The sequence below is a fragment of the Dipteris shenzhenensis genome, chromosome 2 (genome assembly GCF_047967505.1).
Source record: "Dipteris shenzhenensis isolate YYH24624 ecotype China chromosome 2, Dip_SZ_1.0, whole genome shotgun sequence".
NCBI classification, from domain to species: Eukaryota; Viridiplantae; Streptophyta; class Polypodiopsida; order Gleicheniales; family Dipteridaceae; genus Dipteris; species Dipteris shenzhenensis.
The window spans coordinates 42,229,707-42,248,009 of record NC_141597.1 but is presented as its reverse complement, the minus strand read 5'-3'; the positions used below and the strand labels follow the sequence as shown (position 1 = coordinate 42,248,009).

The window sequence follows — 18,303 nt, the reverse complement described above, 5'->3', positions numbered from 1 at the left end:
GTTCAACTTCTCTTATGGCCTCTTATGGAACTGATTCCAATGACATGACTGGCATAACCGACTTTCTAGCTGGATGAGTTGGTAGGCTTCTTTTACTGGTTAACATGAATGCCAATCTCTTCTATGAATTGGCATGTTCTAGGTAGGGCCCTGGGCTATAGGTTGGGGAGTTCCTGACGCCATCCCTGAACGTTCTTCTGTGCGAAGCAGCTCCTAGACAGCTCCTCACAATCCTGGGATCTCATGAATCAGGCGTAGATTAGCCACATTTGGTACCAGCCTGTTTGGACCTTGGTCGTATTCTTCTACGTTGATTTAATCTGTGTTCCACGTTTTTAATTTCACAGGGTAGGTATTCTCTCCTGCAGCACTCCCAAATCTTTCCTTTGCTGTTCAGATGTTAAAATCATGGTAGGGTGGTTTCATGACTTCCATGTTAATATTTTCCTTGTATCAGAGCAAGCCTTAATTTGGACCCAGTAGATATATTTTCTAGGCCACGACGTACAAGAAACAAAACCTCAACATATAAGTAAAAGGATGGACTCATGGATTTTGGTCCAGACAGGTGTGATTTCTTTGGGAGCATAAGACATTTGAACTTTTGGGTGTGATCTGCAGCATGAAACAGCCTTCAGCGTTGACAGGAGGCAGAGTATCAGAAATGTTATGTTTGGGACTGCTCCACCGGTACTCCTCCAATCTCGTAGGAGCAGAGAATTAAGTGGATTCCTCTCTATCTTGCTTAGCTGATGCAGAGGGCCTGTATCAGTTGGCCTTGAGTGGATTCTCACAAGTGTTGGAGATGATAGGAAGCATAGTTGCATGGCACATCTGGAAGGTTTGTTGCTCACTGGTGTTGGGAAACTACATGTTATAGGGCTTGACACATTATTAGGCTAACCATGCAGGCAAATGGATTCCTGTGATTAAGTGTCCTTGATCCAAGCTTGATCCTATCAAGGCCTAGGGCCTTTCATCCCTAAAGCTAGAAAGAAGGTGGGATTAACAAAAAACTCATGATCCTCAACACTTATCAAGTTTTTGGAGTTGTTTGACAGCTCCATAGGCATCTAGGGGCTCTCCTTCTGTTGTTATTAGCTGCGTTCTCTGCGAGAGGCTTCTGGAAAGGGTACCTCAAGCTCATTTGATACATCATGTGCAATATTCGGGGTTGTATTGAAGGTCTCCATCCAGCTCCTTAAAGATGCCGTTTGGAGGATGAAAGGAAAGGACGACGTTGGAGGAATCTTCACATTAAGTCACTCAGTCCTCTCTTTTAAGCCTACAGGGCTCACAATTTTACTCGCACTACGAGATTTTGCTAAGCCCCTCTATTCATAATACAAAAGCCTCTTCAAAGTCACTACAAAACATCTACTCCAAGGCCTTCCGTCCAAAGCCACCAAGTTCAAAGGTTAAAGCTTCATCAAATCTTCTCAATATCGTGTTTCAGAGACCAAAACTTGTTCCATTAACAAAGAGCAAAGGTGATGTTTCAACTAAATAAAGGTGTTCAACAAGCTTAAAGGGTTTGAGATTGAAACCCTATTCAAATAACTTCAAAGGCGTTTTGCTGAATGTGTTGGTCACACAAAACATGAGTCTTATTCGAACCATGTTCGAATAGACAGTCTCTAATAAAAGAAGAGAAGTTTGAGGAGTAACTTCACAGAAAGATTTGGGAGTTGAACTCATGTCTTCATTCTAAGGCATTTGCGAATGAGGTGAATATGAGGCCATCGACATGTAATTGAACCATGTTTGAGCAGTGTACCAACAGCTGTGGCTTCAATGGTGCATTATAGAGTCTTCTACATCAGAGCATCTTATTCGAACCATCCTCTAGATAGGCGCATTGGCATTTCAAGGTCGCTTACTGGAACATGTTTGAAAAGGCATCATGTTGGAAGGAAGAGAGCTTACATATTGAGAATAGTTATAAGCAAATATATTATAGATTGTTGATCATTCAAATGGCATCAATAGTGGACATCCAATTTCCAGAAACCATGATCTTGGATGGTACCAACTATCAAATATTGAAGTGCAGGGTCAAGAACTTCTTGTGGGAAGAGGACAAGCAGGAAAAACTTGAGTACAGTATGCTTTGTTACGAAATAGCCAAGTCAAAAGTATAAGTGAAGATAGAGGTTATGTACCTCACACATCTTAACCTAAACCTAACGTAACCATAGTGGAAAAAACTCTCCTAATTGGAGGTAAAAAGTGCCGGTGCCCCAAGGGTTGTTCACACTGCACTGCTTAATATCCAACAAATCCCCCTGTCGTGGTAGTGTGAACATGTATAAGAAAGTAGATCGATGACTACAAGGAACCAAGCCTAAAGCTTTAAGGAAAGCTTCAAACTCCTCTCTGGATTATGCTTTGGTGAAAAGAATGGGAACATCTGTCATATGTAATGACCAAGGAAGTTAGCCCTCAGAAAGGATGGACTACACATCTTCATTTGTCTGGCTGCACATATTTCAGTATTTTCATTTAGATGTCTCGTCTCGCCTTAAGCCTCTATTAACTTGTTCCCTAAGTACCTTTCCATTTAAGCTGATTTGTGGACTTATTTTTATTAGCCTTCTCCTTTATTGCTAGCCTTTGGTCATGGCTGGGTCTGCCCTTCACCTCTAGAGCGCTGACAGAAACTTAGTACGAAGACCTTTGTATAAATGGATGCTCAAGTATGTGTCGGTGTGTGGATTTGTATGTGTGAGAGCATATGTTTATACTATGGTCTACATCCACTCTTGGGCGCTGATGACGCCAGTGGGGATGTCATAGTAGCTAGTCCCTGGTATGCATGATGGAGTTTATGGTTCTCAACTTTATGAGTGACTATCATGCGATTAAGACTGCACTATGGCATGTTCTTGGATTCATCTAGATATAAGCTGCTCAGAATCAAATGTTCCATTTTCATAGGCCTTAAGGATCACATAAGGCCTTTCACATCTTACCAAAAACTTTTAATCAAGCCGATGATGAAGCCTGCTACCATATTTTATAACCAAATCTTCCCTCCTTATAACCTTCTGAATGAAACTTATCATCCACTCTGGCCTTCACTATCCTTTGCTAGGGTTCACTTGAATCTAGGGCTTCCTGCCTTTGCTCATGCCGCTTAGACAAAATAAGTAGTCTAGCTGCACATGCCTTTGCCACATCTTTGTCATGCTCCATTGCCATCCTCAAAGTAGGTAATTTGCTCATGCAGTATCTAGCTGAACATACATGCCTTTGCCACATCTGTGTCATGCTCCATCACCATCCTCAAAGTAGGTAATTTCAATTTCATCAGCAAGATAGCTTTTGTCCCCTATACCAAATGGAATTGGGTGAAACATGTGGCCATCTTCTGTATGATACGATAGGCCCATACAGCAGTAGGCAACCATTTCTCCCATTCATTTCTCTTTTTGTCGATCTGGTCTTAACCACCAAACCATTACATTATGGATAGTAGGTTGAAGATAACCTGTATTAACATGAAAGTTAGGATGGCAAGATCTGCAGAATCTCTCCTTTGAACACGGGTCCATGATCCCTTACTATCTTCCGACCCGTGTGCAAATGTTCTGTACCAAGAAGTGGCCACTGTCTTAGCACTACAATTCATCCCCGCTTTAGCTTCAGCCCACCTGGTACATTATTTAGTATTTTCCATGATGGGAGCATGGTAGAGGTCCCACAAAACGTTCCGTCGGTCTTTTCCACCAAACCATTAGATTATGGATAGTATGTTGAAGAAAACCTGTATTGAACTGAAAGTTTGGACGGCAAGATCTGTAGAATCTCTCCTTTGAACGCAGGGCCATGATCCTGTACTATCTTCTGACCCGTGTGCAAATGTTCTGTACCAAGAAGTTGGCCACAGCACTACAATTCACTACTGTTTCAGCTTCAGCCCACCTAGCACATAACTACGATTTAGTATTTTCCATGATGGGAGCATGGTAGAGGTCCCACAATATCCAGCCCCACTTTTCAAAAGGGCCTAATGTTATGCTCAAGACAATATAACATGACCTCAGAAGGACAGTTGATATTAACTGCTAAAAGGCCGACTTTTGTATTGTATTTTGGATTGCACTTTATGGGTATGGTCGAGAAGTTTAATGTCAAGATCATCGATGAGGATGATTATGTGACTAGGTGAGTCTAAAGGCCAAAGGCCTAGGTGCTACTACTTGTGAATTGTGCCTAGGGGCAAGTGATTAGAAATCGGGCATGTGGCAAACTAGATTCATCTGGGAACTAGGACTTTGCAGAAGTAACCTGCTGAACTCAATCAAAGGTGATCTTGTGGGGTCCTACAGATGTTGGCTGGGAGGAAAATTTTGTAATCACCAATTATGCAGAGATTGGTATATAGAATCGTGACACCCATTTCACCTAGTGCAAGAATAGGGTGTTGTGGGTCTCTGTTCAACTCTCTTCTTTCAAAAGCTTGGCAGGTATGGCAAGTGGTACACCATTCCTGAATATCTTAATGCATATTTGGACAAAAGTATTCTGCTGCCAAGACCTTCCTAGCTGTACAATGCAAAATGGCCTCCACAAATATCTTCATGGCATGCCTCCATCACTCTCTATGCTTCTGCTTTTCCAATCACTCTTAGCAACATTAAATCTTTTGCCATTCTGTATAATGAATCCCCCAATACTCAATAAGGTTTTGTTTTCACAAGTAACTTTCACATCTTTTGCTTAGCCATTTTCTCACGAGGTTTCCTCCCTGGCAAATCCTCCAACGCTGATTCTAAAACCATTACATTAACTCTTTCTTCGAGGGCTTCCTGAGCTAATGAACAGCTAGGACATTTTGTTCTCTAGTAGTGTGCAGAAATGCTTACTTCCAAGTGTTTGCACAACTGTTTTGGCTCTTCGTGCAAAGGCTCAAGTGTTTGTTCTGGACCTGCTAAGTTCCTTGCATATGGCATATTTAAAGCAGAGACTCCCCACAGGTACATGGCTTCTGAAACCCCATCTCTTGACTGTGTTTCAAGCGATGTATAAAAGCCAAAATCTCAGCTTCATAACTTGAGGTTACTGAGTTTATTTCTTTCAGTTCTCCTTTCATGCCCAGTCACTCAATCTAAAATCTCATTGTGGAAAGGAAGGGATATCCACATAATCTGCAACCTTCCCCATTGCTTTGGTGTGACTACTATAGCTAACACTCGTCCGAATTTTTCATGGAAAGATAAAACTTGCAGATAAGAGCATGCTTATCTCCTAGTTTAGCACTTCTTCTTGTATTACCCCCAACCTTTTAAGTTTTTGAACCACTGGTTTAGCCTCTGGCTCTCACTTGATTTCATATTGCAGTGTTATCACATTGCACATCTGCCAGTAATAATTGACAAAAAGCTTGAGAAGAACCATCAAGCATATCTAGATATCCTCCTTCTCTGAAGCCTCCAACTGTGGATTTAGCACTTTCAGTTATTCTTCTCGTCTCTCAGCAACTGGCAGCCTCCTCTTCTTGAGGTGTCTTGATTGTTATCCAGAGTCAAGCCAAACAGCCCTATAGCGAAAGTTGCAGACTCCCTTGTGCTAGACATCCGTTAAGTCAGAAACATAGTCATCATACTGTAAGAAGATGTATCTTCTCATTCTCCGTTCTTTATAATATGTTTCTGCCCATTCTTCAAATTGTATTTTACTTTTGTTGTATCATCCTACAAAATCAACTCTCCAGTGGCCCAATTTCGTACGACTCCCACCTGACACAGCCATGGCCTTCCCAATGTAATTGGGTATGCATCCTTGTTTGGCTTAGTTGGGAGCACATAAAAAGTACACAGGGTTACAACGTCACGCACATCTATTTCGAGCCGTGATTGCACCAGAGAACTTTGCCCTAGAGTTGTCTACAAGTTTTATTTTGTACATAGAAGGTGCATCACTTTTCAGACCTACTTCATGCATGGTCTGCTAACTAATTTAGGTTAGTCGGAGCCCCTACATAAACGTATACATTTTTTGACTGGCATACCATTGATCAATATGGTCGCCACTTGGATTTGATAATTCAATCTATCCTCACATCCTTAGCATTCGTAACTCTTTTCTTTTTCTTGGACCTCCGTGAGCTGGCTAGCTAGCTTACCTTGTAACTCTTGAGCCATTCTGCATGTGAATTTTAACTCGAGTGGGCTGGTAATCTTAACTCATATGCTCATGACCCTTCTTCTGGATACAAGGCTTCTGAAATCTGAAACGGACCATAAAACTTTGGTGCTAGCTTGACATCGTTTGTACTTCCCTTCACTGACTTGATCGTTCTTATCAATCTTCAGTAAGACCCAATCATCCTTCTCATAATAAACTTCTTTTCTCTTCTTATTGGCTGCCTTGGACTGTTGAACCCTTCCCTTCTTGATATGTTCTTTTACGTGCTCACTAACTTGTGACATATCCTCAACAAACTGGTCAGCAGCCTCCAAGTGTGTTATCAGAGTGGGTAAAGATTACAAAAAATCTAAATTTGTATGATTGGACATATTCTAGCCTTACAAAGGTATTAAGAAACTAGAATGTCGTCAAAGAAGACTATGACAGATTTCCCCAAGTAGGTTCACAAAACCTTGCATCAATTTACTAAAAGTGGGCGGGGTGTTAGTTAGGCCAAAGGCATAACCAAAAATTCATAATGTCCCATAAGAGTGAGAAAAACAATCTTATGTTCATCTCCAACTTTTATCTGGGGTTGATAATACCCAGATTTTAAGTCCAACTTACTAAAAACTTTAGCACCTTTGAGCACTTCTAACAAATTATTTACTGTTGGAATCGGATACCGGTTCTTAATCGTAAGTTTATTCAAAGCTCATTAATCTATACACATACGAGATGATCCCATCTTCTTTTGACCAATAATACAGGTGCTCCAAATGGAGAACTGCTTGGTTGAACTAGACCTTTTTGTAATAGATCCTCATTTCTTTTCTACCTCCTCTATTTCTATCCTTTTCATCCTATAAGGGGCTCTACATGTAGAAGAAACTTGTGGCTCCAAGTCTATGACATGATCATCTTCTCTCTCCATAGGCATTTCGAATGAGTCATTTGTAGAAAATCAATCCTCATAAGCTCTAAGAAACTCATGTCTTACCTGATCTTCTTTTGAAATATGAACATCCCATGAGTCTTGTTTGTACACAAGTTTACAGTCTACTTCTCTTTTAATCAATCTTTTTGCTTGAGTAGGACTAATCAAAGGAATGGTATACATGTCTAGACCCCCTATAATCCGTATGTACAAAACAACAATGAGAAATATGAGGATGAATAGCAGGATTCAAATCATATCGCCATGGTTTATCTAGGATCATGTCAACATCCTGTAAAGGAACTACCAAGAAATCTCTCGGATCTCTATTTTTTTGTATAAGGAAAGGGATATTTCGTACTATGGATGTTTCTTCTTCATTATGTGCCCTGAAGGCTCCTGAGAGCGACATCTTTTTGATAGGTTTTGGTTTAAGATGGAGTAATTTCACCAACCTATCAAGTCATTATTACATCCATCATCTAGGAGTACAATATTCTCTGTCCATTCACGAACCCATACACCTTGAAAAGGTCATGAGGTCCAAAGTATTGGTTGAATGGACAGCATTTACTATTGGCTCAATAGTTAATTTCCGGGATGAAGATGTAGAAGCCTCACCCTCTTGATTGGATGCCTTGGTTTCCCTTTGATTGAATTTGTCTTAGCAATTTTAGCCGACACAATGGGACACATGCAAAGTTTCTTGGGGACGGTCGTTTTTTCAAGCATCTGAGCGAAGGAAAAAAAAAACTTCCAACTATGTAAAAACGTGGCAAAAATGGATGAAAAGAAAACATAGTTTCCTTTGGAAATATGAAAAGCATTATAGGAATGGCTACTTTTACATAACTTTTTACACGATTATTTGGGGATGGTGAATAAATAATTGGATGGCTTGTGAAGAAAATCACATGTAGAGTGGATTTCTATGTGAAAATTCTCTTATAATCCTTCTTACAACTTTTGCTTAATAGGAGGTAACATTAAAAACCCTCTCTCAACCTATCTTCACGAAAGGGTTTCTCCAAAGAAACGTCATTAAAGCCAGCAATCCAAGGTAGTTTCGCCAACAAAACCGCTTTGAAGTAGGTATTCCAAGATAGTCTCATTTGCGAAATTACCTCGAAGAACACTTTTAAAACTAACATAACTTCCACATCCAATGTCCAAATATAGTCATTCAACCACTCAAATTGACCACGAAAGGCCATTTAAGCACATGCACGGGCTTAAATTTTGCAAATCTTGTATATATAGTCTTAAATATTATATTTATTTTTATGAGAGTAGATATATAAGCCCAAGTCAAATTATTTTAAAAACATCAAATAATTGTTTTATACATATCCATAAATATCTTGTTATCTACATTATAAATATAGTAGGAAGCTCTTGTCATGTTGATATTATTTACAAATATGTTTAATAAGTAGTTATATGTGTGTGTGTGTGTATGTGTGTGTATGTGTGTGTGTGTGTGTGTGTGTGTGTGGTAGTGCAATGTGTGTGAGACGGTGGTGAAGGTGCTAGCTGAGAGCCTCGCCAAGATACCCTTGCAGGTCTCTCCCCCTCCGTCCGTACGCCCGTACGGTCGCTGTACGGATTTTCTAGACAGTCGTACCAACTGCAAAAGTAGGGTCGCAACTCCTCTGCAGATTGACATGCAGGCCCGTACAACTCCCTCACCTTGTCTTTTCCCGTACGTACGTACGGTTTTTGTCAACCCTTCCGTACAACGCAGTACTTTCAGCGCCTTTAGCTTCCCCGTACAACCCTGCCTTTCCCGTACAGTTTCGTACATATTTCCGTGCAGCATACCTTTGTCCGTACAGAACCTCCGTACAGCCTTCTTGCTGTTCCGTACAGTCCATCCCGTACGCGCTCCTCCGTACAGGTTTTCCGTACAGTTCTGGACCTTTTCCCTGTGCCTTTCCGTACATTTTCTCTGTCTGCTTCATCTTTCACTCTATTTCTTCCTTGCTTTGCCATATCTTAATCATGGCTTCAGGTTCCGATGTCTGTACATATGCTAGAAAAGAAAGATCTGCAGATGCCAAGAGCGGTCCTTCTCAGCTTGCATCACAAGATGATGAGCTTACTATGGAAGCTCAATATGTGTTTGATACACTTAAGGATGACTTTTAGCAGTCACGACAGGAATGGGGCAAACCAGTTCCAGAGGTCACATACAAATTGAAATTGCCCTCCCTTGTGAATCCTCTCAGGAAGCTATCTCAAACCGTGGTAATAATTTTCTTTCCAGGAAGAATCCCAGCAGCCAGTGATGTTGCGCAATGGATTAAGTCGATCCTTGGAGGATGCTTTGTAGAGGGTGTCTATTTTGCATCCAGAGGCTTTTATGAGGTGCACTTATCAGATGTCTTGTGCAAGCAGATGCTCCTTGAGCTTTCTCCCCTCTTCTACGGGAAGCAGATGGTACATGCCATGCCTTGGTCCCCAAACAAGGATTACCAAAGTCTTATACGCCATCATTGTCCTGTATGGGTTGAGGTTGTTAACTTCTCGGATTATATGCACGAAGAATTGCCTGGCCTGGCTGCTTCATTGGGACAGGTCATTTATCCTCCACGCCCCATGGGAAATCGTAACAGATTCTGCATCCTCTGGGACACTGACACACCTATCCCTCCTTCTATTGCAGTGGAAGTTGAGGGTGTGCAATTGGGGAAAAAGTTTTTTGACTTGAAATGGGGTTTGTTTGCAGGCGCTTGCTTTGTCTGCCACAAGTTTGGGCATCTAGCCTCTAAATGCCCAATGGTTCTGCATCAACCCCGTCCTAATGCCTTGCCGCCCCAGACACGGGAAAAGAATGAGAATTTGCAAGCCAAGGCAGCAAATCGAAATGGAGCAAAGAATGCTAAACCAGTTAATCAGGTGCAATCACTTGCTGGAAAAGAAAAAGAAAAAGAAAAAGAAAAAGAGAAGATGAAGGAATCTGTGGGGACAGATGGGGATGGTTTTCAACAGCCTAAGAAGGTGGTTGTACTGAAGCAACGCCCCTTTCAATCTCGTCAATGGGATGCTTCTTCTCCCTTACCAGGACAGGCTTCTACTTCAGCTCCTGTCCTTTAAAATTGGGTGGGGGTTTTGAAGAAGGGTATCCCCATATGTGATACTGAAGAAGGGGAGAATGCCATATCTTTCATGGATCATGAAAGCATGCAACCCATGCAGGCAGAGGCTTTGCCTCTCTGATATCTTGTTTCATACTTATACTTTCCTGTATATATCTCTTTCATGCATCAAACACTTAAGTGCTTTACATACAATGTACAGAGCCTTTGCAATGTCTCAAAGTGGAGGCTTTTCTGGAATTATGTACATAAAATGTAGCCAGATATTGTTTGTTTGCAAGAGCATAATCAACACTCTAAGGCTGGTCATCATGATCACTTTGGCGGCTATGATATATATTATGCTGGTACCACTACCTACTCAGGTGTATGCATAATGATCAGACATGAGCTGGAGCCTCAGTTAGCATTCAATGACAGCAGTGGCCGATGGATAGTCATACAATGTAATGTCAATGGTGACATTCTTGAGTTTGCATCAGTCTATGCCTCCTAGACCTCTGCCATGAGGGCTTTTCTATGGGATTCTTTAAGCAAATATCCATGGAGATCCAATGCATTTATCTGTGGAGATTTTAATAATTCCCCTCTGTCGAGAGATAACACCACTTCAAGATCTCATATGCTATCATCAGAAAGACAGAAATGGGATAACATGCTTCTTTCTGTGCAGGCTGAAGATTTATGGCTGCTTCTACAAGGGTCAGTGCTCGGATATACTTTTCATCATAATGCATTTACAACATACTAGGCAAGGCTTGACAGATGGTATTTGTTTTATCCACAACAATATGCAGATTTTAGCCTTCATCTCCTCATAGATTTCTCATTGGGCTTGTCAGGTCATGCCCCATTATGGATAAATCTGCAATTTGGTATGCCACTGGATGATTTGCCGACTCTTTCCAGCAGATTACTGCATGTTAATCAGGTTTATCTCCAACATCAATATTTCCAGCAAATGATCAGATTTGCAATTCATCCCTTGCCTTTGCATGCCCAGGAGGACATGAATTATGCTTGGGACAGTTTTGTCTCTTGTATACAGAATGTCATTAGGGAGTATGGAAACTGGCACATGGCTACATGGAGGAATGAGGTCAAATGGGCAAAAAGGACAGCACAACAATTGACTGAATTTTCACATTTAAGGCCTCTCTCTGAATCAGAAAATGATTCCCTCTCACAAGCCCGGATCAAACTGACTGATAATGATCAGAGGAAATTGCACAAATGGCAGATTAGAGCAAGAATGAAGCCCCTCATGGATAAGGGCTGCTCATCAAAAGCCTTCTTCCAGGGCCTGCATGCTACTCGAAAGAAAAACTCATGTCTAAGGGTAAGGAAGCTAGATGGCTCTTGGACGCACTCTTTCTCTGATCTCCAAGATGAATGCCAAAATTACTTCCAGAAATTGTTCTCTACCCCTGGCTCCCCATCAAATCAAATGACTGATGCGAGGACTGAATTTCTTCAAGATGTTTCTGAGATAGTGGAAATGGATGATGCTCTTATATTCGAAAGACCTTTTATTGATACAGAACTTGATAATGCATTGTCCCATCTTGGCAAATACAAGTCCCCTGGCTGGGCTGGTCTTACGGTGGAATTTATATTTCTTTTTGGGATGATTTGAAAGATGTTCTCTTACAAATGATCAATGTTGCCTGGCAAGAAAATCAATTGCCGCACCTTTGGAAGCATGGCATAAGCAAACTTGTGCAAAAAAAAAATCTCTGTGATCATATGTTAGATTGGAGGCCTATTACTTTGATGCCTGTAGTTTACAAACTCATTGCCAAATGTATAGGCTTCATGGGATACTGAATGCGGGCCTTCATCCTCATCAGTATGGGTTTGTGCCGCGAAGACAAATCCATGACAATATCTCCAATGCATTGACTGCAATTGAATATGCTAAGTACTCGAATCAAGATGTGCTCATATTGCAGGTAGATATCACTAAGGCATTTGACACTGTTCAATGGGATTTTATCTCTCAAACCATGACAAAGTTGGGCTTTGGTCCCAAGATAGCAAATGCAATTTATTGGCTTTATTCTGGCTCTACCTCCCAGTGCATTCTTGGAAGTCATCTATCTCGGTCATGGATGTTGGGTAGATCAGTCAGACAGGGCTGCCCCCTTAGTGCTCTTTTCTATGCCATTGCGACTCATCCCCTCTTGATGTATCTTGATCATCTTACAAACACAGGACAGATGACTAGTCTTAAAATCCCTGGGGCTGCATCTTTTTTGGCACAGGCATATGCTGATGATTCCTTCTTTATGCCACAGAACTCTCCCCGGGAAGTCCGCATGCTTATGACCACATTATCATTGTATGGATTAGCAGCGGGATTGCATGTCAACTTTGACAAATCCAAATTGCTTCCCCTGAAACAATGTGACTGGCATTCTATTCTTTGGCCAGGTCAGGTAGTGCATTCCTCTTCCCTCTGAAGCAAGAAAAGTTTCGTATATTCTTTAATAGCTTCCTTTGAAAGCATCTCTGCTTGTTTTGTAAACATCTGTTGTTGGCGGATACATATCTCTCACTTGAGGATCTCACCTCTCTTGATTCAAGCAACTGAGTAATAAAAGTCGCTAATATCTGAGAGGGATGCTACTATACGTGACAGGGAAAGCTGCCCATTGTGCATATGAGATACCCAAGTTTGCAACACTGCCTCTGTGAGGCCCTCCTTTGCGTAGAATGCATCTGGAATCGTGATACTGGTAGAGCGACTCCTCACATGAGGATCTGAAACAATCCTCAACTCACAAACATAGTAAGCGCATCACAGATGGAACCATAACCCGTATATTTCATCAACCTCTCGACTGCTTGCAACATCCCACACTCTCTACACTGCGCTATGGTGGAAACATAATATTCACAAACACGATATAGGCCATCCTTCAAGGTGATTTTTCATAAATACAAGCATACATAACATTTAACAAGAGGATGAGCGCTTCTCCCAGAGGTCCAATCTTTGTTGAAAGATAGGAGCAGCCTGTCAACACAAACCAGTTGCTTGTTGTATTCCCTGTTTTCGATCCTCTTCTTTGCAGATTTTGGCCCCAACTTCTTCTACAGAGTTGTAGATCTCGATCTCATCTTCACAACAACAAAAAAATCTCTCAAATCTGAGTCACGAATCAAAAGTATCGCAAAATAGTGATTGCTGTTTATTTTTTTGGGAGGTGCGATTGCTATTTTTAGCAGCATGCTCTTTACCCACGCCTCCATTGGCATATCTACCATTAGTTCCACGATCAACTATCACTTTTTAGCTTCATGCAAATAAACTTCTAGTCGTAGCATGCAAACATGACATAACATGCACAGAAGTATCAGTTCCGCCTAGTTCCTACCACTAGCAGTTCAAAATTGGGGTCCTCCAAAATCTGCCTATCAATGTGTGATCACAATGAAGGGCATTCCCCTTTCATTAACGTCTCTTGAGATCACTCAGGGTCCATCTTCCCATTTAGACCTACCCTTAGCCTATGACCCATACACCTAACATTTAATGCAGTCTAATGCACCTTCCCTTTCCTAGTACCACTAGGACCTAGACTCGTGAATGTATATCTTTGTTAATAATTATTGGCCAATGTTACAATAGTTTAGATGTACCATCTCTATTTCTTGAAGCCTTCATTAATCCTAGAGAAAGTCAGATGGAAGTACCAAAGTCACTAAAGCTCAAATCAATGAACCAAACTTAGATCCTGGCTACTTAAACGTGTGCTTCTAAGCATATTTCTGGTTTTGGATTTTATTTCATGTATGCTTTTGGCAATAGTCATGCTTTTGGCTAGAGTATTGATTTTGTGTGAATGTTGGCAGGTTGCATATTACTTTGGTGATTACGGCAGTGGTTTGTTGTTGGATGATGTAAGCTGCCCTCTTTGGTCAATCGCAGATTATACTGAGCCCTATGTTAAATAAAATGGCACTGCACAATAAAGTGTGAAATAAGTTAAGTTGCAAGATGTGGTCGTAGGGGAGAGTTAGCCTATTAGGTGCCTTTTCTAGATTTCTTTGCTCAAAAGTATTTGTTTGAAAGAGACTGAACAATAGTATTATCTAAGTAGGTTTTTCCTTAATGCTAGCCTTCATCATGATTAATCAGTCGACAGAAATTCAAGACAAAGATCTTTGATTAATCATTCAAGAGACTTCGCGGGTCTTTAGAAACCCAGTATAGCTGCTTATGCTTGGGCACTGATGATGACATAAGTGTTGCTTTGCTTGCTAAGTGTGTCTTCCTTTTGTTTTTCATAAAAGTTATTGTTTACCTCTTTTTTCTTCTCTTTCATTTTCTTTGTAGATTTTTGATATTTAGAACAACAAAAATTCTAAATTTGTATGATTGGACTTATTCTAGTCTTACAAAGGTATATAAAAGATCTTTGATAAATGGATGCTTGTTTGTGTTGGTGTGTAAGTGCGTATGTATGTATGTGCGAGCAATTGTTTATACAATAGTTTGGACCCATCATTGCACATTAAGTGCGTATGTATGTATGTGGGAGCAATTGTATATACAATAGTTTGGACCCATCATTGCACATTAATGAGATTGCCTAGGAAGTCATAGTAGTTAGTCCCTACCATGCATACTGGAGTCGATCGTTTTTCACCTTGTGGGTGACTATTATCTGGTTAATAAGGGCATTATATGTTTTTGCTTCTGCACAGTTAGTTTGGGTATATTATGAGATTCATCTAGCTATTTGTATGCATTTACAATAATTGGTAGGACAGGACAAGAGTGGAAAGCCGAGAAATTTTGTATGATCTTTATGTGTTATATCTTTATTTGTTTAAGCTTTCCCTTGACGAGTGAACAAAGTCTTTGAACTAACTCAAACTGTTTTATTTCTTTGCAAGATCCTAGCCAGCATGAATTCAATCTACTACATCCGGAGGTAATAAGGCTAGCTTGTACCTCGGGAAATTTAAGAAAGCTCAAGGTGAATTTAGATATCAAACAGAGTCTATATTATAGCGATGGTTTTTGGGGGTGGTGATAAGGCCCACAAGCCAATGACTGTCAGATCAGTGAGATAACTAACTTTGACACGCATTAGTTAGTGCGGCAGGTTAGACCGTGGTCAAAAGTTAGGTCGTGGGGATGGGCGCTATGGCCACAGGTCAACAAAGTTATATTTTCCCATTGGAAAGTATGGGTACCCTTCAAGAGGTTGCTAAACATGGCAGTGAGTGCTCTCGGAGTTTGTCTTGGCATGAGACTCTAGGGCTTATTGTATGCAACTCTCATTGACTAGGTTTCCAACTGGGGTTGGGCTTGCATTAGTCTACTGTTCGGTGGTAAACCAGATGCCTAGTGTTTAATGGTTGGATGTATAGTGGTTATTCTTAGTTCAATGATTAGCTTAGAGTTTGCAAGATTGGGACCTAAAGGTCTATTAAACTTGATTGCTCCTCGCTCATGAAGAACACGAGCATCTTTTTAGTCTGAGAAACTCATTTTGCTGGAGATGACGCATTGTGTGCCAAGGTTTCCAGTGACATTATGCTTTGCAGGGCTTCCAAAGGAATATAGACACATTCTATCATCAGGGTTTGCTTTAGAATCGTGTTGGAGCCCTTGTCCATAGCCTTGGTCCTTGCATATAATTGTGTTTCGTGACTCGAGGTAATTGCGAAGTTCCTAGAGTGTCTACCCTAGGAGGTTCTTATGGAGATCGTGGTGGATGCTAGGGAGCTCACTATAAAGGGAGTGGGAGAGAAGGAAGGAGTCTCACTTGCAGCTTTCTCACATACATAATGGGGGAATATACACAAAGGTGGAGGCTGAAAATTGTTTTCCTCTTCTTAGTTATGTAAGCCAAAAGAACTCTCAGTACAAAAGAAAAGGTATGAGCGAGTTTCAGGTAGAGTCCGGACATGATCTAGATGGACAAATGAGATCATGAGCACTATTAGGATCAAACAAGGGTGTCCATGATCACCTAGCTGGTTTGGCCTCTATATTGATGAGCTCGAGACAGTGATGTAGGCACGGGGGGGGTAGGTTGCTCTCTCGCGGGCACGCTAATCTAGATATTGCTTTACGCAGATGACGTGGCTCTCTTGTCTTCCTCAGCGTAGGGGCTTTAGAGACACCTTGACACACTACAGTTCTTTTGTGAGTCTCATGATTTGAAGGTCAACTTGTGTAAAACCAAGGTTATGATCTTCAATACGTCTCGAGCCATCATGCGCCAGGAGCAGTTCGCATTTAATGGGTCCCCTGTTGAGGTAGTTTCATCATACACTTATCTTGGGGTTTTCTTTTCCGGACCCATCACCCGCATGCACGTCTGAGCAGAGGATATGCTTCATTGGCTAGACTAGAGAGGCAGTGCTTCCGCTCTCACTTTCAGGACCCACGGACCAAAGGGTTGCTTTTTGACTCCTTAGTCCGTCCAGCAGGGATGTATGGCAGTCCATGCTGGGGGCCAAACTTGTCGGATACAAAGTGGGTCAGGATGGAGCGGCTACAGGTTCTCATGCTATCACGGATGATCCGTGGTAAGCCATTCGTTCCTCACTAGATCATTCGTGCGGAGTTTGGGTCACCCCCATTACAATTAGATGCTACATTTCAGGTCATCACGTATTTGCACCAAGTCAGGGAGTATGGGGATTACACCTCTGGGCGTAGCAGGATACCATGGTTAGCACTGTCCTCTTCTATGGCACTTGCAGCAGGGGGGACCAGAGGTGCTGGAACGCACGCATAGAGAGATGGCTTGAGGGACTAGGGCTCCACATGGACAGAGTACCTCCGTCAGGTTTCCCCAAGGTACGTCAGCGCATTAAATCTGACACAAGTAAGATTGCTGGTCTTTTGCAGCCTTACTACAGCTATACACATTCCAGACTTGGTTGGGCCCGAGTGATCTTCCAGTGAAGCTGGGCTTCTATAGAGATCACTTCTTACATATCACAGCGAAGGGTTTCATTGATCCACCGACACGCAAATTCACTTACCCCACTTGCTGAGGATCTCTCTTGGGCAGTTCCGGTTCTCTTCACACAGACTTCGTATCAAGAGCGGCAGAGCAGAGCGGTTACCCAGGGAGAGGCGCATATGCACACTGTGTGACATGCAAGAGGTTGAGACAGAGGAGCATTGCATCTTCAGGTGTCATGTTTACTATGAGATTCGAGGGCGTTTCTACTGCCTCTTCAGAGATAGTTATGGGGTTTGGCCCGTTTCCTCTTCTACCCAAACTAGCCTTGTTTGGCTGGTTTCATCCATGAGGTGCTTAGACACCGCGAGAGAATACTTCGGCATGGAGACAGGAGCAGACTTCTTTCTCGACTGATACCTCTAAGAGCTCTATCACGGAGTTCTTTCAACCATATCACATAGACCCCCACGAGACGAGACCTCGACATGATTGTGACCCAGAGCCTGTGACCCGACAGCTCAGACAGAGGGTTGACACACAGATCATACTTGGGGACATTCCCTCCTTGTTTAGGGTCAGAGACCGACCGACGGGGGTCACAGTGGCCTTGGTTGGACGCAGAGCTACGACCAGGAGACGTACCAAGACTGCACCCTTGAGGGACCGACAATGCTCTATTGCTGACCTCATGTTGTTGACCTCATGCCTCCACTGCCTCACCCATCTTGATGTCTTGCTGCTGCTGCTGATGATGATGATGATTATGATGATGATGATGCTGAGATTGATATATAGTCGACTATCGACATCACTATGTTGTACTATTTTGCATTTTTTGCATTTTGCATTGGTGTGGATGCTCGTTTAGTAGCTCCACTACCACAGCTCATTGTATCAAGTTTGTCACAGTCTCATAGACCCATCGATCTTTCTCCTTGTTGAGAGAGATATGGGTTTAGTAGTCATTGTAATCAGCTTGACACCTTGATGAGCAGCTGCGATAGGTTACACACTGCTTGCTAAACCAGTGTGCTAATAGGCCATACCTCAGCATGTTTATGTATCCGAGTGGTATTATTGAATATTTTTACCTCAAGGTGGGGCTCCGTCTCCTTAACCTTGTGTGCTACACTACTAGCTAATAATTATTCACGAAGTTAACATGTGCTATAGCTTTCACCCGTCCAAGACACATTCA

At 41.9% G+C, this 18,303-nt stretch overlaps 1 protein-coding gene across 5 annotated transcripts in view; it reads left to right on the top strand.

Annotated features, from left to right (window-relative positions):
• The window catches only part of LOC147904774 (V-type proton ATPase subunit e1-like), a 34,369-nt gene that overhangs the window by 1,349 nt on the left and 14,717 nt on the right, over positions 1 to 18,303 (top strand). For all 5 annotated transcript variants that reach the window (XM_087397367.1, XM_087397382.1, XM_087397375.1 and 2 more), the window contains exon 3: positions 14,026 to 14,073. In XM_087397367.1, coding sequence (XP_087253493.1) covers positions 14,026 to 14,073 — 48 coding nt within the window. The remainder of the gene's footprint in view (positions 1 to 14,025; positions 14,074 to 18,303) is intronic.